Below are 24084 nucleotides of genomic sequence, written 5' to 3'. Positions count from 1 at the left end.
AAAATTACTTTGCACTGATAAGTGTAGGATGGAAAACACAGCTGTGTTCATGTTCTTTGATGCAGTTTTAAATCTCAAAACTCCAACGTTTCCTTTCCCTACTGATATATGATATTATAATCACATGTGTCTCTTTTATGGGGAGTCTTGTAACAGCTTGTGTTCTGTTTCATTTGTAGCAAATGTGCTTCCTTTAAAATGTCCTTTTTTATTATTATTTAGTTTTTCTACACCATGATCTCTATTAAATATAATTATGTGACATTTTATGACGGTTGTTTCTGCGTTGACGTTTCTCAGTCTTCAGGTTTCGAGGGAACATTTCCCATTCTGCCTGAGCCCAAGATTCCTGACCTTCCTTCGCTCTCAGGGATTAGCTTCTATCCAGAGAGTGTGATCCTGGGTTTGATTACAGGGAAATTATGACTTGTCATATTAAAACTTTACAATGTTACTTGAAAGGAAAATACAACAACAGTGGTTTAATTTGTCCAATAAAATCACCATTTGCATTTGACAAAATCTTAAGAAAAGGCTGAAACAAATGTGGCTTTGTTTCAGCCTTTAATTCTATATATGTGTGTGTGTGTGCGTGTGTGTGCATGTGTGCGTCCTTTTCTTCTGGTGTCCTTTTGAACTCTCAATCAACTTTAGTAAGTGCATGTCTGGGTTGATTGTGAACCTACCTATCTCAAGATGAACTCTGCCATTTCCTCAACATCACATATTATCAAATGCTTCTTGTAAAATGCTAATCAAACAAAGACAGACACTGGTCATGTTATTTGTCTCTTTGTAGACTCCGATCACCTGGAGTGGTTAGTGGTTAGCTCAGAGCCTGCGATCCTGCATAGCACCGTTATTACAACCCACGTAAACAGAGTGGGCATCCTGACTTTGTCTCTCCTCGTTGAGCACTGCTTAGACATTAACACAAAACGTACATTTAATTTCAGTCCGGCAAAGTTGTCTGTGTAATGCAAACTGACTGTGCGCATACGACAGGAGAAATAAAAAACCATGTGCTGCAAGTAATTTCTTTTTGGAATTCAGCAATAATAACATTTATTGCATAATAACATAACGTGATGCATCTGTTGTAGGTTTAGCTTTTCAGTTCCTTAATTCAATGCACCTGTCGACAAGATAGCCTGGGATTAACTGATTTAAACACCATGTCTTGTCTGCTCTGGCTGACTGATAGATGATTGATTTCTTCAGCGATTTTGGAAACACCGACTGGATCTCTGGTACAGTATAGCCACTAATTTGACATTTGTTTGCAATTCACAAGTGTTGCTCATAGTGTTTGACAAAACCAGTCTTTCTGAGGAGCTAGACTAGCTAGACTAATCTGTTGAGCAATATGTTTTCTTAAACATTGAACCACTGTAAAGGCTGCTTTTATAGTGATCTGAAATGACATGCTACTACTTATGGAACTCTTTTTGTGTGTGTGTGTGTGTGTGTGTGTGTGTGTGTGTGTGTGTGTGTGTGTGTGTGTGTGCGTGTGTGTGTGTGTGTGTGTGTGTGTGTGTGTGGAGTGTAGTCAAAGAAAAATTGGTTTAAAAAAATTGTAAAGTCATAAATTCAACCCAGTTTTTCAACCCATAATTCTGCCAGCACAATGGCGGCTTAATCCACGCTGTGTTTTTCCAAGACGTTTCCATGTGGGCTAATGGAAATCCATGCCATCCCAGCACAGAGGGGCCCCCATTCATTACCTGTATCAAAGAGTCCATTTATAGCTCTGGAAAGCTGGACATGACCTGAGTTTACTGTCTGAGATGTATCAGCCTCCTATCGGCATTCAATCAGGGAAGTCCAGTGGTAATCAAGAGCTGATAGCGCTTGCCAGAGTCTTATTGGAGTACAGAGGCTGTGGAGATTATTCAGTGTATTGGATTTAAATGCAGCTACGACAGCCCTTAAGAGGCTTATTTGTCTCCTGAATGCCACTATCTTGTTGAGAGGTGCAATTAAACCACAATCTAAAAATTAAGTAATACCAAGTTGTTCATGGAGCGTAAGGTCAGTTGAGTCAAAAACCTTGGCAAACTACTTCAGTCCTTCACACAAAATCCAGACCCCATATCTGTTGCCACCTGAGTAATGAACCCAATGACATCAACATGGAAGTTCTGTGCACACACTCCAAACAGTTCAGTTCTTGAGCCATCCAGAAGACCGAGACCCTGAAGAGACAATCCACATTATAAAAGAATCAGGGAATGTTGCTACTTCTCTTGTTCAAAACTTGTATCTTTTTGAGGCCTTCGTTCAAAGGTCTTACTCTTAGGGATGCCTGCTGAAAAATTGTGCAGTTTAAGAAAGCTGCTTTTCCTTTGTGCCAAAGGAGCTAGAGGGCTTACAGTAGGCAAGCAAGTTTTATAGGGAGATATTCTAGGGAAGTAAAGCTGGCACCTACTGGGATACCTATCAGATGGTCCCTTTGAGAAAACACTAAAAGTGCTACATCTGACACCAGAAACAAAATGATGCCAAGCACACAGTCACAACACAGGTTACTAAGCACCTCTTCTGTATTTTGCTCAAATTATGATCACACCACTTGTTCTTTCGTCAAACAGATAAATGTACATAACTCCGTAAGATTTACATAGCAGCACCTAAGACAATACAAATTTGTTCATTACATGGTAAATGGTCTGTTCCTGTGAAAAACTTTGTCTATTCCAGAAGACACCAAGCTTCACATGGCATTCAGTCATTCACTCACTGAATGATGTGGTTTCTACCTTGAAGCCTCCGCTGCCCTGGGGCCGTGCACCGGCACCACGGACCCCCTCTGACCCCAGCCAGCAGGCAAGGTGGGTGAAGTGTCTTTCCCAAAGACCAGTTCTCCCTTTTAAAGCTTCAAAAAAATGGTCAAAATAAATAATTAAAAGCCTAAAAATTACCAACGTTGGTTGATGTAAAACTTCTGACTGACTCTTGACTGTCTCAAGATGAGAGCCTCATGGCAAACATCTCCTTTAGTGGCAGCTTTGCACTTTACAACATCTTGTTGACTGAAGCAGACGCCTTACTTGGAAGTTATAAGGACAACTTGCTTCTATATAAACGTACAAATGCAATAACAAAGCTTAATCACATTTTTTGGAATGTTTTCTTTTCTCTTTCATTAAAAGTCTTTTTATCTTTTTAAACATTCCAGCTGGAAACAATTTTAATCTACAAAAAGACAGGGAACTGGCTTTGTGTCTCTTCCACTCTGTTGAACATCATGTTTATTTCTGTGTAATATTTCATCATTTTACAATATAATATTACTTTTTACTTGGCAGCGGCCGGTGAGCATCCCTCCCTCGGTGAGACCGGGGGAAGGCGAGGAGGAGGGTCGAGTGTCCGCCGTTCCTCCCGTCACCTGTGAAATTTCAGAGTCAGGCCGCGGTGAAAGAGGGCTTTGTGTCGCCCTGCGGAGGAATGCCCTCGCATTGCTCGTCAAAGAAAGGGCTTCATCTGGGCTGGAATTTGGAGGGATCTCGAGAACTGTAAGGGAGATTTTCCCCAGTGGGGGGTGGGGAGGTGAAAAGACGACCATGACTTTTTGAGTGGACAGGAAAAGCAGAGCTTTTCTGCAACCGTTGCAATTAGATTTTGGTAATAATGTCACCTAATATCTAAGTGCCAAGAAGCGGACAATTTATTCTAACTTTGGGGACGTCTTTACCTGTGTATCCAATGACTATAAAAACAAATTATAATTGAATTCAACTGTAGCAGGCGTAATTCAGTACTAACAAAATTGTTTACTTTAGCTCACTTAAGACTTCTAGCAACAAATTGCGAATGGATCCCAGTTGAATGAATGCTTCAGGTCATGTACTGTATTTCTGCTGCAGAAACATTCATTATTTCAACATGGTTAGGGTGACATCTGCTGGGGGGGAAAGAGCATTGGTAGCTGGTTGTTCAGTGTAGAAATAAGACATTTTGAATTACAAAATATGAACATGACCTGAAACAGGTCTACATTTAGAATTGAATATCTCCAATTGCTATATACCCCAAAGAAAGTGACTTCCTTGCCCTTTTATTCAACATTCTTTTGCGTAACAACCACAGCAGGCAGGTGACAGGAAGTTATCCTGAATTTACAAGAAAACCGTGTGATGGTCACAACACAGCAAATTTATCAGAGTACCACGCAAAGTACCATTTATTTGGCTGTTTTATTATAGGAACCGTAGTGGGTAGAAAGTGGGAGGAGTCATTATTTCGCCTTGTTGGCACCAGCTGGAGGAGAATGATGGAGAGAGAGGACGGGTTAGTGATGGTTTTTCAACTGGAGAAGCGAGGATGTGATGCTGGTGTTTGTGTTGAAAATTGTGGGCGGTGACTTGGTGAATAAAATGACTGAGGAAATTGCTTCACTGCGTGAGAGGAATAAACATGGCAGTGGAAGCAGTAGAAGATATATTTTCAGCATAATGCCTGAAAAATTTGGTGACCAAGATCAGATCTGAGGACTTCCTTTTAACCTAACTGAAACCTTTCCTAAAATTATGAAATTAATCAAGTGTCCACCGATCAAATGTTCTCTAAAGATTAATCAAATGTTAATTGAAAGTGCAACTTGGTGGGAGCTATCATGGAATATTCTCCATTGCCTCCTAAAGTTTATCTGTAACCTCCATAGCTTAACCTTGACAGAATCATAAAAAGAATGTTCCCTAAAGTTTATGTGAAGGTATCATTGTTCTATAATGTAATCATTGGGGAACTTTCAGAAAACATTCCCTAACAGTTTCCTGAATTTCAACCACAACGTTTACCATGGAACTGTTGGAGAACTTTCAAGAACAATTCCTCAACGTTTCCTGGAAACTACAACCTTCTCATTGTAGCCCTGAGAGATCCTTAAGAGAAGGTTTCCTAATGGTTCAATGTAGGATATCTGCAACTTTTACACCAAAACATTAATGAAACTTATGGAATGAGTCCTAGGGGTTCCCTGAAGATCATTAATAACTTTATGGGAACTTTTCCCAAAGGGCTGCTGAAGGTCTATTACACCTACCAAAAATTCAAGAAATGTTCCTTAAAGATTTATCCACAAAGTTCACAATGTAAATTATTGGGAATCATCCCCAAAGGATTGAATATAACTGTTAAAGAATGTCCATGGAGTTTTGATTTTACCAATGGAAGTATTTTCTAACCTCTTAAACATTATTTAAAGTTTTCTGAGAGTCATTCTCAATATGGAAAGTGCAATTTTCTGAAACCTGCTGGGGAATGTGTCCAAAACGTTCACAACAACTTTCAACAAGGGCTTTTTGTAACTTTTAATAATAAAAATGTTTGTGGAAGAGAAATTTCAGAATTAAAACCAGAAACAAAAAAAACTGGATAACGTTAAAACAATAGCTAGTATTTTTTTTTCACCACTGTATTGTTTTTGCAAGCTATAGTTGAGCACATCTAAAAAAGACAGGGGAAAATTGTAAACTTGGTAAACAAATGTGATCACAAAGTTCGGTGTAAGAGAAGTAGTGACTTCATTCTGCCACAGGGAGGCAGTATGTCTCTGAAATGTGCGTCGACTGGCGGAATGAAAACGAAGAAGATTTCCCCGGAAGTCTGCTTGTAGCTTTAGGAGGCAAGTATGAAATCTCTTCAATGGAAATTACAATTCTTCCCGTTGTTAGAGTTCTTTACTAAGTTGAATTCAGTCGGTTTTTCAGTGCGCCTTGTCGTTAAATAACCTTATAGAATAGGTTCATAAAAATAGATGTTAAACCTGGTCGGTAGTAGCAGTAGCATTAAGCTAGCTTAACCTGAGAAGAGATTTTGCAAAGAGAAATGGCTTTTTTTTCTTTGTTTTCAAGGCTGCTGAATATACTGACCTACTTGGCACGCTTTGTTATTTAATTCGGGTTAGTTTATTACAAAGTTCACTAAGAGACAGGGTAATTTATAGATGTTTCGTACCCCTGTTCATAGGGCATAGCAGAGAAGTTGAGAGGAGTCTGTTCTGTTTGTAATACAGTCACTCACTGAGCACTAAGCTTTTACCTCTATTTCTTATGTTTTTGCTTTTTTGTCACGTTTAATTTTTACATTTTATTATTAGGGTAACATACCCAGGGTAAGTAGGAGATGTCATTCTCCAGCTATTTATTTTATTAAAGAGAAAAACGTGTATACAACCCAAGCAGTTCCAATGTGAATTTGAGCCTCAACCTGAATTTGTGCCACCAATGACTGCAACAAATGACATCATTTTCTGATAGAGAGCAGAGTTTATGGTTGAGGTAGAACGAGTTTCTCTCAAGTCCTGCAGAAGGAAGGATAACTTAAAACATTCCTGCTGCTACCTTTATGTTGGAGTGTCATGTTCTCTTGCTGAAATCCTGTTTGTTCAGTTTCATCTGAAATAAAAATAACGCCTTCCAAAACATAATAAATTTTCATCTCAGCCCATAAAATACATTTCTAATAGTCTTGAGAATCATTGTTTTTTTTGCAAATGTGTTAACCTTCCATGAAAATCTTTTAGGGACGCCATTTTTCCCCCCCCTAGTTATTCTTTCTCAATGTTGCGTCATAAACACACAGGCCTGGTGTGCTTTTGATGCTGCTGTGAGTTCTTTTATGAGTTCCTGGATGAATTATTTAAAGTTATTTTGGTTGACTGGTGACTCCAAATAAGGATCCTCAAGCTCCAAATCTTAGAAATGGTTTTTGTGACCCTTCCCAAGTTGAGTAACGTCTTGGTTTGGCAGTAAACTGGCAACTATGCCTCAACAGGGTGGCATACAGGCTGGCAGGGTGGCTTGCACAGTTATTTTCCCTAAAACAAATTAAAGCATTTGGTTGCATTTTCTATCTTTTCAGGGGACATTCTGTAATGGTACATGATATTTCACTTCTACTTGTATTTGACAGTAAATTTAAAGTATAAGCCTAACTGAAAGTTAAAGCAGGTGTGAGTTATTCAGAGGTCTTTGTGGACCAACCTTTATGTTTTTTCTCCTTCCGCACAGCAAGGAAATGGAGAAAAATGAAGATTCATCCAAAAGCAACAGCAGCAGAACGCTGCTTGTCCGCCACTTACCGGCTGAGCTCAATACGGACGAGAAGGAAGACCTCCTGACGTATTTTGGTGCCGAGTCGGTTCGAGTCTTTTCAAACCGGGGACGTTTGGTAGGTCTTTTGACCCCTTTGCATCCTAAAATCTGACTTTTATGTCCTTGATGAATTTATTTATTTTTCCTTTTTAACAGAAACATGCGGCTTTTGCGACATTTAAAAGTGAGAATATGGCAGCAAAAGTGAGTGTCTTGTGTCCAAAAGTCACTAAATATTGTTTTCTTTTGCATTCAAAGACGCAACTATGTTTTCTATGAGTTTGTGGTGCATGATGGTACTCTCCCGCCCATTTTATTTCTTGTAGGCCCTCAGTAGGCTCCATCAGTTACAGATTCTGGACCAGACCCTTATTGTGGAGTTTGCACAAGGCCAAGATAATTTAACAGCTTTAAAGGACCCCCGGGTGTCAGATGGGTATGGTTTTCTGTAGTACTTCGCTTTCCCATTCAACATATCTTTTCCACTTTTTATTGTTGCACTGATTTCCTTTGTGAAGACTCTCACAAGTTTCGGGTTTAATCTCTTCTCTTTTCCACACAGTCATGTCAAAGAAAAGCAGAAGACACAGGAGATCAAACAGCCAAAAATCCCAGTCATAGAGACTGGCGTTTCTCCTAACCTCGGGTAAGAAGGACTACATGACGTAAACAAAAGGGTCACTGAATTATTTTGGAGTTTCGACCACATCTTATGGGCTATAAAAGAAACTACATACTAGACCTTTTAGGGGCCCTCCCTCACCTGAAGTTTGTAAAGCCTGCAGCCTTCCCTCAAAACTACCTCGGACACTTCAGTGTGCTCGCATGACGTGATCCTTAACAGTTGTCAAGGTGTCATCAGTTCGCTCTGCAGAAACCGCCTGTAGGCGAGCTGACAGTGAACCTGGAAGCGAATCTGAGAGGCATATTTGGGAGCTGTCAGACGGCTTGTGTCCAATTAGATAGCCGGGCTGCCACTGAGCTCCTGACAGGCAGCCTGGCCTGCCAGTTGACGGGACCAGGTGCTCTTTGATACCGCTCGCTACGGTAACAGCACACTCTCTCGTTGCTGCAACTTTTATCTTAAGCCAACTTCCAATCTTTTAATCTTTAGCAACCTTAATTGTACCAGGAGGATTTCTCTCCATTATATCTCAAAGCTGCTTGCTGAAAAGTAAACGGAAATAGAATCAACTCTCTTTACGCGTTACCTAAAACGTATAATATCTTTTGCATTGTGTCGTTTCCAAAATGATGGCGGGATGGAGAGAATTTCTAAATTACACAAATTAGGAACAAGAAATCCCAAATTTATGCAAAAATAAAAGTTTGTATAAATTAACCAGTACAAAATTCACAGGTAAATTTTCTGGTTCAACACAACTGACCAGATTAAGATTTAGAAATCCCATCTTTTCCCAATCAGTCAATGTGGCATAGCCAACGGCTAACAGGTTGCTCTTACAGCAACATTCTTTGGTGTGGAAGTTGTTACTAAGTAAATAATGCTCTTTCCAGTCCCTCCAGGGTGTTGCAATAAATATTTAATTTTTTTTATTGTTGTACCCTAACTTACTGATTTTGCGGCACCTTTCCAAAAAGCTTTAAAGGGTCATTTTTGCCACAATATGGTATTAGTAAAAGAGTGGATGTTTTGAGATACTTAATACCTAAAGTGTCCATAACAATTTCAAGTAGCTTTGTGAAAGGGCATCCTTAATTCAAATGTAGTCATGTTCTCAGGAGTTGTTAAAGTGACAAAGGATTATTCCATTTTGGTCAGTCAAGTCAACATGAACTGTATACACAATATAAGCAAATCTACAGAACATCTCAAAATGTGATTTGCCAAAAAAAAAAAAAAAAGCAAATGTTCCCCTTAAGTGTAATACTCACAAGATATAATTGCTTGAAAGCTAAAAACACCCATTATTTTTTGTCTCTAAACATATAACCGATAGCATTGCACGTCTGTATAAAAGTGCAGAGTTAGATTTATTGAAGCGACTTTCTGATCAGGCCTTTTCTGGTCCATGCTGAGGTCTGATCTGCCGCCTTTCATTTTTTATTTATCTTTTTTTTCATGAACTTAAACAGATTCTAACTCATCTGTGTAAATCGCTGGTCTTAAATTCCCGTCTTCGAGGATCGGTGTCCTGCCACGTTTAGATGTCTCTCTGCTGCAACATAGCTGGCTCTTAGTGTTGCTACTTTCTTAGTGTTACTTCGTCTACCAAAAATTGCATCATTGTCATTGTTGATGCAGTGGCAGACCCACAGGGCAACAAATGATCCGGAAGAGAAAAAAAAAAAAACAGAAAAGAAAATTAGATTTATGTGCTGATTCGACCTTCTAATCACCAGTTGGAACCAGTAGTAGTTGATCTCTGATTGGTGGATAACTCGTTATGCTTGATGTTCACGTTCCCTCTCCTCTTTCTGAACCCTTTAGGGTGAGATTTCATTCAAATCCCACGCTGAAATATTTATACCCACCACCCTCCAATGGCGTCCTCGCAAACATAACGCATGCCCTCATCGCTGTGCCAAAGTTTTATGTCCAAGTGAGTAAACACCGCCTCTCCTCTGTTCCCTTTTTTTTTTTTTTTATTTCATCCAACTGCATGATATGCAGATATGAAGAATCTCCATGTCTTTGTGTTGCATTATATTCCTTTCTGGAATGTGTGTTTTCCCAAAAAATGTGACAGAAACAAAGGGCATGTAGTCTTCAGATTCTGATTGTGAAATAGAAACATGAATCAGGAATAAGTGTGCCCAAGGTTTCTGAGCACCGTCCAAGCTCTCAAGGATCAAACGGCAAGCATTTGGCTTTTAAAACCCAATTCGGGGAGCAAGTATTAATAATAAACCGTAAGTGGGAAGCATGAGTTATGGGTTTAGCTTTTCCCTGGGAGCCGAGCTGCATCACGTGTTGGCATCTAGGTGGTGCTAGTGCGCCAGCCGAACGGCTCTGCTGCACCTCAGGTGTCTCTCTTCTGCTTCAATCCCACCTTGATCCTCGTATTTGTATGCAGAAGTCGGCCGGTCTTTTTTACATACGGAGCCTGCGTTCCCGGCTGCCTGTTTTGGGGAGCCGCAGTGTGTTTATGCAACCGGCTTGCGTTAGGATTCCTCACACACACACACACGCACACATTCTGCTGTCCCTGTTCTAAATGTGTACATATCTCACATCGAAACAGGTGCTTCATTTGATGAACAAGATGAATCTGCCGTGCCCGTTTGGTCCCGTCACAGCAAGACCGCCCATGGTAAGATTCCGGACGTGGTTCCTGAATACAGAACTGGTGTAACTGGTCATACTGGGTCTCGCAAAAGCACTGAAACACCTTGAACTCACCACTTTGAGACAACAGGAGGTGCGCTTCCCATAAAATAATCTGCATATATCTGTCCAAGCAGATATATTGTACATCTCCACTTCTTCCTCTGAATCTTACATCATTCCGACATTTTTTCTTTGACCCTCACAAATGTGATGCATTTGTTAGGGATGGGCGATATGGCCGTGAAGTTTTATCACAATATCTTGTGGTACTGTTGCGATAACAGTAAAAGTGATAAGTAATTACTTATTACTTTTGTTTTAGGTCATTGTTAGACTCGTTTAATTAGTGCCAGGTCTTTAACACATTAATTTAGGTTGATTAATTATATAGGTTTTAGCACATAAAAGCAAAATTTATAAAATGGTTATTTATTTACATCCAAGGGTTCCAGACGGAACCATATATTCACTTGTTTCTGGTGCGCCAATAAATCAAACGCACAAGTGACATCTGCAGACAACTCATGGATGACAAAGCCGCCTTTGTTTTGCCCAGAGGGAGTTGATTTTTTCTTCAAAATATGATCTGATGGATTGCTGGAAAATACGGCCGTTGTGTGCAAGTTTTGCTAAAATAAGTTGGCCTTTTTTTGTAGCTATTCAAGCCTAAAATAGCATCTCAACGCTAAATATGTTGCAGCAGCACAGACATTCCCAGTGCTACTTTCAGCATCCACAGAAGTATTTTTTTAAAGAGGTTGTATAAATGATCAAGGGTTCCTGAAACACTTGAATGCTGAGTGGCTATAGTATCATTTGTGCCAATCTGATGGTTGAATAACCTAAAAAAAACAAATTAAAACTACAAATCTTTACTGTTGAGCTCATATATTCAACAATTTAGCAGCAAAAGGGGTTTCCCGACTTGAAAATGTTGCTTATTTTGTCAATATACACTTTTGATTAATTCATTAGCCCTTGCAATTAACTCGACTAAAAATTTGAATCGCGTCCCACCGCAGCCTTTGATGAGTGATTTGTTTTGTGTTTGTTGCAGTTCGAGCTCTTGCCTCCTGCTCCACCCTTCCCCATGCCTCCTCCTCCACCCACTGACTACCCACCTTTACCAGAGGAGGAGATGGAGAGGTCCAGCGAGGAAGAGTCGGAATATGAAAGCGGGGATGAAGAAGATAAAGAGAGGTGAGGAGAGATTGCAGGCATTGAATTAATATCCATAGCTGTTATTTCATTGTGTGTTTAGATGTTGTACATGTACATTTTTTTCCCCCCGTACATGTTAGTCATTTTTTATTCGCCCTTCCTCCCCTTGTTTGATTTGAGGATCGCACGTTTGATGGGTCTGGTCAACCAAGCGTGCAAGAGGCCCCTGAGACCAAAAACAGCTTCAAAAAGGAAGAAGCCCAAGATCAAGGACCTGCTCTACGCTCCAAAACCAGACTCTCAGAGGTACGCGGCAAGCACTCAAGCATGTCACAGTCCTCAAGCGTGATTTATCCGGATACCGTATTCATGGCTCAGTTAAAGCACAGGGTAAATAAAAAAAAAAAACCCTCTCCAGACGATCCGTCTTCCTCCTGGAGACGGCCCCGTGTGGCTCAGCGACTTGTCCTTGTTCCACATTCTCACACACCTGCACACAGCCTCCCTCACGAACGGAGCGCAGAGTCTGCTTTCCGAACTATAAATACATCTCCTGGCCACGTGTTTTTCCGACTGGAACATCTCAGCTTTAGCAAAACACAGAAAAACGGCTAAACCAACCATACATCATCCAGGTTTGCTGTATATTCAGTTTTCTCTCTCTCTGATCTTGTTGGCCTCAGTGCTCCGGGGCTGCAGCCCTCCGACGTGTTTGAGAGCCCGAACCCCGCCGGGCCCAGGAAAATCGAGTTCCACATTTCGGTGCCAGAGGCGGCAGCCTCCATGGAGGGAAGCAGCCTCACCCAAGCCGATGTCGAAGTCGAAGGTAGGACTTTATGACCCCCCGAGCTTCACGTGGGTTAAAGAAAAAAAAAAGAAAACGCTGATTATGGTTGGAATTAACAGGAAAGTAAAGTTTGGTGACCCAGAGTGAAAATCAGTATCCAGAGAGATTGAGTTTACTTTTACAACCAAGGAATTCACTTCATTAAAGCGGTTTCAGGTTGGGAGTCCTTGCATTTACCCTGAAATGAGACTGGTGAATTATTTATAGTTGTAGAAATGAGTGTGCAGTTCTAAAGGACAAACAGAGAATAGAATAAAGAGGAGGTGGTTGGGGAAAAGTACAGTGTCTTGAAAAAGTTTTTAAAAGGTGCAGTGTTATGTAAAGTTGATATTTATTTTACATCATGTTATAATGTTATTTCCTCACCAAAAACATAGCTGGAGTGTTGCTTTGATTCTTTCATGCATCCTTTAATCTCCCGTGGCAACCATTCGGCTGTGCAAAACACCATGGTGGACATAGCAACGCTTTTGAGAAGTTCCTCCTCTGAGCTGCAGTTTCCAAGCTCCTGAGTTGCCTCCGCCACGACTCCCCACCTCAGCTCCTTCAGACTAGCCAGCAGCAAATTAGCAAACACCTGGTTTAGCTAGTGCTTCAGCTGAGCTCATTGTACGAGCTAAAATGTTATTAAAGTGTTAATAGAGGAGCGATGTTGCGATGACTTCCTGAAGGCGAAGTTTCAGAAAGAGCTGGAGTTCCTTAAAGAGACAGAAGTTCTGTCTCTTTAGGTAATATAATTGCTTGAATATGGTACAAACTAGCACTGTGTAAAGGAAATTCATAATGCTGCCTCTTTAAACCCTATAACTATGATATTACAACCACAAACTCCAGGTTATTTTATTGAGCTTTTAATGAAAGGCAAATAAAAAGTGTAGGTGGGTATTTATTTTTTTATTTAGCTCTTCTTCTGTCCTTCCTCACACGTCCCCTTCATTACTCACTTCTCTTTTCTCTTCCTTCCCCCCCCCCGCCCGTCTGTCATTCCTGTAGACATATGAGCCATAAATGCATGATGAGTCTGTATTTTAATATGAGCATGATTGAGAACTCTCGTCAACCAAATCTAGAAATTATTGATAATTTGAATAACACGCAGCAGCCCTGTTTAAAATGAACGCTGTGCTTTAACTGTCTCAGTTTTGTGAGTAACAAAGCTCATGGCCTGGAGAAACGCAGCGGCTTGTGATGAAACTTGATCGCTTCACTTGCTCAAGTCAAGAGCTCAAAAAGGCTCTGGCCTCTCATCAGTGGAGGAGAGACAGAGCGAGGCTCCAGCTTCTCTTCTGTGCTGTGTTTTTTTTTTTTTTTGTATTATTTTTTTTTAATCACAACGAGCCAAAAGATGATTGTCGGCCCTGCTGACACAAGTTCAAGCCCCGACTAGAAGTGGAGTCGGAGCCGAGTGTTACACGGCAGCGCTTCAAAGCAGAAAGTTGCAGCAGAACGGTTTTTTTTTTTCTTTTTCTTTTTTTTTTTTAAGCTATTATCTGCGTGAACAAACGTCTTTGAGGACACAGTCTGTGCCTCCTGTCATCTCCGGGGTTCCCTGCTTGCCTTATCTCCTCTCTCCTCGGCTTTACCTTCACTCCTGAAAAAGTAAAACAGATCTCAAAGTCGTGTACAAAGGATTTCCTAGAGGCAGGGGAAAGATAAACTCTGACAGGTGGCTTTTCTTCTTCTTCTTGGATTAGTCTTGTTTTGGCGGACGGGGCGAGGGAGGGCTGATAAACAAGCTGTTTAAATAAAAAATAAAAAAAAAGGGGAGGTGGGCGACCGATAAGAAGGACTGCAAGTTTGGAAACGGCAATCTAGTGTTTATCAGAAAAGCTTCTGCACCTCAACACTCGCACACATACATCTCATTGATATGACAAACTGTTTCCCCCCCTTTCTATGGATTTGGACAGGCTCACTGCTCTTTTCCATCTGCAGCAAGTGCGCGCATTCACGCACTGCTGAAAAGATTTATCCCCACTACCTTCTTTCAAGAAAGAAAAACCTACTTTTTCAGTTTTACAATTATTGTTAATTTCTCACTTAAAAAAAAAAAAAAAAAAAGACATTATACTACAACCACAGCGAGTAGAGAAACTATTTGTTTGGAAGCAGAAACTTTCACTGGTTGCCATGGTTACCCATATTTTATATTTGCACTAAAACTATTCATCATACCGTGATAAAATATGGTATGTAACAAATGGACATTTGGGTCATAAAGAATTCGTCTTTATGCCCCAAACGCACTGCATGCAGGTGAGTGGATAAATAATAGGGAGAAAATAGAGAACAATAGAATTGAATATCCTTGTTTTATACACAATGGGAAATTCTTTGTTGAAAAGCTACTCCATCCAGAGTGTTAAATATTAGCACAAATATAACCATAAGAGATATAAAGTTTCAAAAAAAAAAATGTAAACACAAGTGTGACATTGTAAATAATTCTAATATGACTAAATATGAAATCAATAAATAAAATAAAATGGCTCAAACCTCTAGGAATATTGAAGCAGTTTTGTTCACGTCGTTGAGATGCGTCAAGTCCCTCTTAAATTAAGACAAGTGTATCCATGGTGACCAAGGGTACAGGCATTAAACCTTAAAAGGGTTTTCCTAAAACTATAAATTTTCATGAATAAACAGAATTCATATTTATCTCGCAAAGGATAAACGAAGTACGATCATTTATACCTACTTTGTCCACAAGCAGTCATTTTGACTGGAGGGAATTTCACTCTGCTTTTAGTTTTACTTCCCAGGCAAAATTAAAATATGTGATCATTTTTAAAGAGTATAGTTTAATAGTCAGAATAATATAGTCTTGCTCCCTTTCTGTGCAGTACAATGGGTGCAGACGCAGCACAACGTCGACTGATCATCACTCTCTGTCACTGTCTGAAAATAAGGAACTGATTGACGGGGGTTTCCCTCTCCTAGCAGATGAGAGCAAGAGCGCCCCCAGCAGCAGCTCTCAGGAAGTGACGGTGACTGAAGGTTTTGGGAAGCTCTACCCCAGCGCCCAGACCAACCAGCAGCAGGACGAGCGCAGCGACGACGAAGAGGATCTGGTGTCAGACGTCATCTCCAGGAAGGAGCTGGAGAAAGGACGGCTGTCCAGAGACGGTAAGCAGTTACCGAATAATCCAGGGAACGTTTTCACTTTATGGATGGAAACTTTGCTGCAAATACGGTTGTTGCACGGTAAGTAAACGTCTTAACGGACGTTTACTTACCGTGAATAAAAAAACAATACACTTTTACCTGTCTTTTTTTTTTCTCTTTTTCTGAAGTAAAAATATTGTAGAAATCAGACCAAACTTTTCTTGTTTTTGGTTGCCACAGTAATAAGAGAAATAATATATCAGAGATTTATTTATTGTTTTCGCCAAGATCAGAAGTTTACATACATTTCCAACTATTTACTAGCTTTTCCTTTGAACTTTATGACTTAGGTCATACAGTTGTAGGTTTCCATCGTCAATCTTAACAGTTTGTTGAAGTTCTGGTCTGAGTATTGTCTTTTTGAAAGACCAATCTGTGTCCAAGCTTTAATTTCCTGTCTGATGTCTTTAGATGTTGCTTCAATATGTTCTTTCCTCGTGTTGCCATCTATTTTTATAAAGCGCACCAGTCCCTCCTGCAGCAAGCAGCCCCACAACCAGCCCTGTCACGATAACAAGTTTTGCTTTCCGATAAATTGTCCCCGTAGTTATTGCGACAAACAATAACATTGTTGTTTCCAGACCATTCTCAAGCAATGTAATGCTCATTGCCAGGTTGTTCTTGTAAAAAAAAAAAGTCTTATTAATTCACCTGGTTAAATAATGTTTTAATAAAAGGAAAACATTTTCAAAGATCAATAAACATTGAAATAAATAAGCAAAACAACATATAAAATGAATTATGAATGACCTGTAAACAAAATTACCCTTCAATAAAAGGATATAGTTGATTGCAAAATTTTTGAGAAATAAAGGAGAAAAACAATAAATCAAGCAAATGGAAATTATTGAGCTTGTTTTAATTTATGTGATTGATTGATTGATTGATTGAGACAGGCCTACCCAAAACATGACGCTGCCGCGCCCTTTCGTCATAGTTGGGATGGTACAAGCATCCCAGCTTTTCCACTAATTGTAGCGATGGTCATTATGGCTAAACAGTCGCGCTTAAATTTCATCAGACAACTGGTTGTTACAAACTGCATTTTGGCTTTTTATCGTTCTTTGGAGTAACGTTTTCTTCCTTGCTGAGTGGCTTTTCAGCCCATGGCGGTACAACACGGAACCCGTGTTCTGCCGACATTCCCATCGTGTCTTTACTTGAGCTAGAATTGTTTGAGCAAAACGAACGCAACATCTTCAAGCATCTGGAAATTCCTCCCTAGCATGAACCAGACTTGGGAACAAATACAGTTGTATAATATTCTTCTGGTGAAATGCAAAAACGTGGAAACATAGCGCAGTGTGTTTAATTTTCAGCCGAACTCATCACAACACCATCAACGAGAGACAAAGAACAAACAGCCTGCAAAATTCTATAAAGTCAACAAACATTAAAACGCCTCGGAAGGACGCGTCTCGACTCGCATACGTGCTCCCCATGACAACATTCCTCCTTTCATGTAGGTATTGCAGAACAGCTGTAACGCTCTAATTTCCTCCTCGCACACTTCTGTCGAGAGGTGATGCAACAAGCGCAGGATGCCGTAGTTCGTTTGAAATGCATATTAGAATAAACCGGGAGTTATTCTGACAGACGTCGCGGCTAAACAAAAAAAAAAAGAAAAAAGAAAAAGAAAGAAATAATTTGCAAACTGTGGGAAAATCAAACCTGAAACCAGAGACTAGATGAATCCCTCAGCGAAGGAGGAGCTGCTGGTGAAAGTTTAACATCAGCTGGAACTTTGTTTACCCCCAAGAAGCAAGATTTTTATTTGCATTTGATCCAAGATGCTTATTGTGAACGTCATTTAACAAATCGACAAAGCGTCACCTGTGTTTTTTTGAAAACCTTTCCAGAAAAGGTGACGAGTGAAACCAACCAACCAACCAACCCTCCAGTGGATTCAGACACTGGAGCACGAACATGGCTCCCTGTACCTGTGTTTTTATTTTTTTTCTTTCCTTTTTTTATTCCTCTCACATCAATTTCTTTCCTCACTCTCTCCCCTCTTTTTAAAACAGAGATAAAAAGGATGTCTGTTTTTAAAAATTATGAAGCCGGCGAGCTGACTTGCAGACTGTACGTGAAAAACATCGCAAAGCAGGTGGAGGAGAAGGTAGGTCCAGCCGTTGCGTGTGACCCACTTTCATCCATCCCTCCTGATCTGTTTTTTGTTTGTTTTTGTTTTTTTTGTCCCGAACACTCGCCTGTATCAGCACAGGATTCTTTCTTCGACTTTTCCACTTTTATCACAGTAAAACCGTAAATCTGAATGTGTGTTTCATGTGGAGTAATGCATAACTTAAAGCGAACGAATAAGGATTTCTGTTGTTACAAATACAAATCTGAAAAGTGTGGCCTTTTGTTTTTAATGTGACAAAATGACTAAAATAAATGTTCAAAGAAATGTAATATTTTCATTAATTATCTTTAATGTGTTCCAGGACCTGAGGTACATTTATGGGCGATACATTAAGCCGTCGTCGGAAGCTGAGAGAAACATGTACGTAAACAGAAATCTTGTTTAACATTGCGTCGCATTTGTTTCCTGTTTTTGGGCTATTTTTGGCCCCAGCAATTATTCCGCTCCTCCCGAGAGCTTCCAGTAATTTGTGCTGACTGTGCCTGGCATTTTTTAATAAGTATCCACACTAATACTGAGATCATGAGGGACATTAAGATGCTGGTGCATCAGCACTCCCTCAAATAGGCCTGGCCCAGACTCCTGTGAGAGACAGGAAAGAGAGATTCTCTGCCTGGGGCTCCGGCTGGCCTTTACCCACCTGTGGCTTCATCTTCTCTGTATATTTCTTTTAGTATGGAAGACCAAACATGCCAATAAATACATCATTAAATAATTACTGACAGGTATAAGCACATTTTGTAATCTTTCAAAAAAAAAAACAAAACTGAATTATATCATTAACTAAAAATGTCATTGTTCCTTTGTTACTGTGTTTCGTTAAATAATTCAAAATTTGGCTTTTTAGAAGGACTCTGATTGGCTAAACTGCACAGGCAGTTAGCTTGCAAATCCCTCTTTGCAGCAGAATTGTTGACGCTGATTTGTCCTTTAAAAAAGCTCTAAATTCACGATTAAATGACTAAATTACTTAACTTGTGAATAAGTAGCTAAATATTTAAATAAAGATGCAGTTGATTTTTGAAAATTGTCACCTTCCTAAAATAATAGCCAAAGTCATTTTTTTTTAACCAAATTTTTTGCCTAAAATATTTTTTGGCAAAAAATAACCTAGGTGTTAATCTTTACTAAGGTAAGAGTATCCTGGTTTTAATTTTCTTTTTTTACTTGATTTTTGATACTTTTGACCCTCTGCATATTTCATCATAGCTCTGACTTTTAATCTGAGAGAGCACAGTCTGCAGTCCTCATCTATTCTGAAAGAAATGATCCAAAGTATGATGCTAACCGAAGCAGATGGGCCACAGTGTTGCTCCAGAGTGCTTATTTTATCGAAGGCTGTTGTCGTCTGTGCTGTCCAGGATTTACTGAAGTGGGGGATGTGTTTTATGAACTGCTTCCAGAGGAAAAAATGGCTTTACGGACACATGCCCATCAGCAGCAGATCCTGCCCTGAATGCTGAATAAACTTTTAAAGCCTCCTGTTGCTTGTCTTCGGCAAAAATCAATTGTCGGGATTTAGAGCCCGCAGGTCGTTGGGCTTTGCCGGCCCATTCGTTTTTATGTGCTCACAGGAGCAGATAACGTTTCCCCGTGTCACGCCGAACGGAGCGCGGTGTAACGTTTGAGCCGGACGGGCCACGGGCGTACAGCGATAATCATGTGTTCCCGCTTTTTCTTTGCTCCCCAGGTTCGACGTCGTGTTAATGAAGGAGGGGCGGATGAAAGGGCAGGCCTTCATAGGACTCCCCAACGAGCGCAGCGCCGAAAAAGCCCTGCGGGAAACCAACGGCTTCGTTCTCCACGACAAACCCCTCGTCGTCGTATCCTTTTATCCCTCCCACCCCACCCCTCTCCCTGCGCTCCGTCTCGCTGGATGAAACGAGAACAAGGCTTTTAAGAGGAGGGTAACTGCAGACTTTGTTGGGGTTTAATTAACTTTTTGCTGTGAAGGCACCCAAACATGCCAAGATGTAAAGTTGTGTTTGGTGTGAAAATGTTTGTTTGCTGTCCAAATCAGGACCTTTTTCACAACATCACTGATTGAAAAAAATAAGCAAGCCAGAGCACATTTTACCTGTGACTAAAGTAAAAAGAAAACCGGTAGTGATAGGCAGGATGTGTATTAAAGCGATGCAGGGAACAGGTGAAGTAGTTTTGGTTTATTAAGTGAACCCTCCCCTCCACAGATGTTTTGTTGGCTGTGCCCCTCAGTGCTTTCAGGAGGATGAGGGCTAATTTCTGGCAGCTTTGAACCACCACCTGCTCTTCCTTCTTTCTCGAAGCTAATTATGCATCAACTTTTGAACCTGTCACAGGGAGCGAGGCTTCTGATTTTGACGCTGTTTTAATGTGCATTTCGCAGCGAGTTAGCTTGAAATGCACGGCATTGTTATGTTAACAGCTTAGAATTTAACATGCCAGATCAGAAAACAGCGCTGTTAGAACTCGATAGCATGGCTGACGTTGGACCTCATCACCTATTACATACATATAGATATACTGTATGTAAAGTAAGGAACTGGTGGACATGCATAAAGTAGTGTATAAAACGACAGGATTCGCTATATATATATATGTATATATATACTTTTTACAAATATATTTACACAATCTTTATCTAAATTTCCTGAGCTGATTTTATGTAGGGCTATGAGAAAAGAGGGGGTGAATACACGTTCCTGCCATGTTCGGGTTTTTCTTTCCTTTTCGTAACTACGTACTACTTTGTGTTGGTCTGTCACAATCATCCCCCGTAAAATATGTTGTGCTGTGACAAAATGTGAAGAGCTTCAAAAAGTCTGAATTCTAGCATAGCTTTTGTTTTAGCTTAAATTGGGAATTAGCATAATTCCAGTTTTAGCATAAGTTTCACATTGGCACAGATTCCATTTTAGCATAAATTCGGATTTGGCCTAAATTCCTTGCTAGCATAAATTCTTTTTCAGAAGAAAATTCATTGTTAGCAGAAATTCCACATTAAGTTCATATTGGCAGAAGTTACATTTTAGAATAAATTCTGCTTTAGCATAGCTTTTGTTTTAGCGTAACTTCTGTTTTAGGATGAATTCCATTTCCAGTCTGTTCTGTTGTGACTTTTGCATTTTGTTGGCCCTTCTGGGTAAAACAGGATGCATTTTTTGGCTGGATGACAATTTGGCTCTTTATTTTTGAATGAAAAGGCAAAAAAGTCAAATTTCCAGATTGTTCGCTTAGAGTTAATTGAAATAGAGTTCAAAAAGAAACCGGGATGTTTTTGATGTTTTTGAATTTTGCCATTCAAACACATCAAAAAGTCAGGGCTGGTTTACTTTGCTGCTGAATTTATTTAAGGGAAGCACGAGCACTGAACCGGTATAAATTCATAGTTTGTTAAAGGCTTGCCCTGCAACTAACCACTCAGTCTGCTAGAAAAAAAACACAAAAAAACAACAACCTTGTTTTGGCAGATTAAAGCAGGAGGTTTGTCATCAGTGAAAATCTTGTGATGAATCACATCCCCGCTTTTTATTTAACCTATCATCGAGGTGGCAGCTTTATTAATCCGTGCTATTTTCAAAGCTGTTGCAGCTCAACCGCGGCAGTAAAAAAAAAAAAAAAAAAAAAGCAAAACAAGGCGCCCAGTCTCTCATAAGGTCAGTTTTGGCCGGTGGTCTGCTGACCTTCCGAGGAAACAGCTGCGACCTTTTCTCAAATGAAATTTATACGAGGCAAAGAGCGTCGCTAGGGAAAACCGCTCAGAGCTGCATCGTGCAGGGCTTCGGCTAGAACCTGACGGGTTCCGTGTCCCGTACGAAACAGCAACAGCTGGGTACGCTTAGAAACGGAGGTGGCTTTTCAGGGAGGCCGCGTAACTCTGAATGCACATTTGTCGAAGCAGAAAGAGTCATCTACTTCTGAAAGCCGCCAAAAGCACCTTAACTATAAAACTCCCAGCAATTCGCGAGATCCGCAAGACCGAAACCAGAGAGCACAGACGGCAAGAAGGGCCCAAAGCAGCGGTGAAACCAGCAGGTGAGAAACTCTCCAAAGCCTTTGAACTCTTATTTATTTCTTTTTTCTTTTTCTCTGGAGAAGAATCGCTCACATTTCCCCATTATGCACCCATCTTATTTGTGTAGCACAAAATGTGTCATTGAAATACTTACAGTTGTGTTTACACTTTATCTATTTAAGATACCAAGGCTGGAAAACCATTTGTATCCTTATGTTGACATATCCTTTGGAGGAGCAAAACCTCTTCTTTTTAATTATAGTCACTATCGTACAGATAAAACTTGAAACTTGTCTTGTAGTTTGCTGATTATTATTTTTTTTCCTCCAGCTTTTCTTTTTTTTTTTCTTGCTTTTTTGTTTGTTTATTCCTACTGATTATTTTCCTTGTTTGACTGAATAGGTGCTGGTCATCAGAGGCTGTCTTCTTCTTTTCTCACATTAATGAATAAAAATATTTTCTCAGAGTGTCTGCTGTCATGTTTTGTTTTTTTTTTTGTTTTTTTTTTTCCCTCTGATTACCGCTTCAGACTCGCATCTCAGCCAAAAGCATCATTAGTCCCAAAACTTAAAGTCTTGTCAGGCGAGTAAATACAGAGTGGGGGAAAGGTATATGAGATCTAAACGGGTCTCAGCAGCAGATGGTAGGCTGTCAAAATGCGTGGAGGAAAAAGAAAAAAAAAAAGGAAGAGAAAAGAAAAGCACTCCCAAATAGACGGCAAGCGAGACAAGCAGACTGCAGTCTGTTTGGAAATTGTTGGGACTTGAGAAGCTTACCTTTACAGTCCGTGGCCCCGTTTCTCTGATTACAGAGCCCAGATTTGGACAAATGAAGCCACAGGTCTGCCGTTTCCTGCAAATGCATTCACACCTCTTCAAACTTTGTCGTATTTCGCCACTTGCTGTTGACCTTGAACTCCGATGTAATTCAATGAGGATTTTAAGCCTGCAATTATGTGCACTAACCTGTGCAAAATTGTGACGTGGAAGGACTTTTTAGAACTGTTTTGCTGCATTAAAGCTGGAAGTGTCTCTCTGCTGGATTGAGTGGAGGGGATCTACGAACGTGAGCTTTCAAGCCTTGATGCAGATCCTGAATTGGTTTAGGTCTGAACTTTGACTGGGCCGTTGAAACACATTACCTTGCCTCGAGCTAATTTGTTTTACATTTCTTTGTATGCTTACCTCTTTCCTTTGATCAATTCATTTTTGTCTGAGGTGTTGCTTTCTCATTTTTACCCACATTAATCTTTGTAAAGTACGTGCTGTAGGTTGATAATATGTAGACTGGAAATAGAGGGAATTTCCAAAATGTAATGCATCTACTTTGTCGGGAAAATATATATATTAGGATTTTGCCAGCCATTCAAGGTAAAATTGGCCTTATATTGATTGAGTGTTGCATTAGATGGAACAGACAAAGCGGAAGTTGTGAAACTTTTATCTGATTTGTGACACTTCAATAAAGACTGATTTTACCACTTTTTTGCATCAGGATCACACTAGAACTGCTCCAGCTCCAAAACTACACCACCCACACACTTCAAACCAGCACTGCATTAAATATTCTGCTCCATGAGAGCAGAATATTTAGAACCATGTTTGGGATTTTCTGATTTGTGAAACTGCAATAAAGATTGATTTGACCACTTTTTTGGATCTCTGTCATAGTATAACTCCTCCAGTTCCAAACCTACAATACCTAGACTCTTCAAACCTAGACTAAATTATTCTCAACTAATAGCAGAATATTTAGAACCATGTTTGAGATTTATGAAACCTTTTTCTGATTTGTGAGGTTGATTTTCCTACTTTTTTGCATCTGGATCACACTAGACCTGATACAGTTCCTAAAATACAACTCATAGACTCTTCAAACGTGGACTAGATTATTCTCAACTAGTAGCATAATATTTAGAACCATGTTTGGGATTTGTGAAACTTTTTTCTGACTTGTGAAACCCCACTACACTTAACAGACTGCTGCAGAAGACCTTTTCCTTCCAATAGCCATCACCATCTACAATAACTCTCTGAAGAATGAATGAGTTACACCAACATTTAATTTCCCATTTGGATTAATAAAATGTTTTTGAATTGAATTTGAAAATAAATAAAAAAAACCTGCATGGAAAAAGTGTGAATAGTAATCTAAACTTTAGTGAAGTTTCACAAATCCCAAAACATGGTTATAAATATTCTGCTATTAGCGCAGAATAATCCAGTGCTGGTTTGAAGTGGCTAGGTGTAGTTTTGGAGTTAGAGCAGTTCTAGTATGATCCTGATGCAAAAAAAAAAGTGGTAAAATCAGTTTTTATTGAAGTTTCACAAATCAGATACGAGTTTCACGACGTCATACAATGAGCTTGGCAGATGCGCCGTT

At 39.9% G+C, this 24084-nt stretch overlaps 1 protein-coding gene across 5 annotated transcripts; it reads left to right on the top strand.

The window, feature by feature from the left end:
- Window positions 1–1163: 1163 nt before the first annotated feature.
- Window positions 1164–22171, top strand: rnpc3 (RNA-binding region (RNP1, RRM) containing 3). 5 transcript variants are annotated; one of them, XM_044104592.1, is made up of 18 exons: window positions 1164–1250; window positions 2701–2831; window positions 3309–3520; window positions 7014–7173; window positions 7254–7301; window positions 7424–7533; window positions 7660–7743; window positions 9550–9661; window positions 10304–10372; window positions 11447–11589; window positions 11731–11856; window positions 12234–12376; window positions 15338–15523; window positions 17587–17681; window positions 18010–18068; window positions 19399–19531; window positions 21645–21722; window positions 21885–22171. In XM_044104592.1, the coding sequence occupies exons 4-17, from the start codon at window positions 7021–7023 to the stop codon at window positions 21711–21713; spliced, it is 1530 nt and encodes a 509-aa protein (XP_043960527.1). In that variant the 5' UTR covers window positions 1164–1250; window positions 2701–2831; window positions 3309–3520; window positions 7014–7020; the 3' UTR covers window positions 21714–21722; window positions 21885–22171. The 5 variants fall into 5 exon arrangements, with proteins under 5 accessions (XP_043960527.1, XP_043960528.1, XP_043960529.1 ...); XM_044104593.1 differs by lacking the exons at window positions 1164–1250; window positions 2701–2831; window positions 3309–3520 and adding an exon at window positions 5540–5626 and having other exon boundaries at window positions 15341–15523; window positions 22105–22171; XM_044104594.1 differs by lacking the exons at window positions 1164–1250; window positions 2701–2831; window positions 3309–3520 and adding an exon at window positions 5540–5626 and having other exon boundaries at window positions 15341–15523.
- The last annotated feature ends 1913 nt before the right edge of the window (window positions 22172–24084 follow it).

This window comes from Gambusia affinis, linkage group LG21 (genome assembly GCF_019740435.1).
Source record: "Gambusia affinis linkage group LG21, SWU_Gaff_1.0, whole genome shotgun sequence".
NCBI classification, from domain to species: Eukaryota; Metazoa; Chordata; class Actinopteri; order Cyprinodontiformes; family Poeciliidae; genus Gambusia; species Gambusia affinis.
Note: the sequence above shows the minus strand (reverse complement) of the source record. Positions and strands in the feature narration are given on the sequence as shown.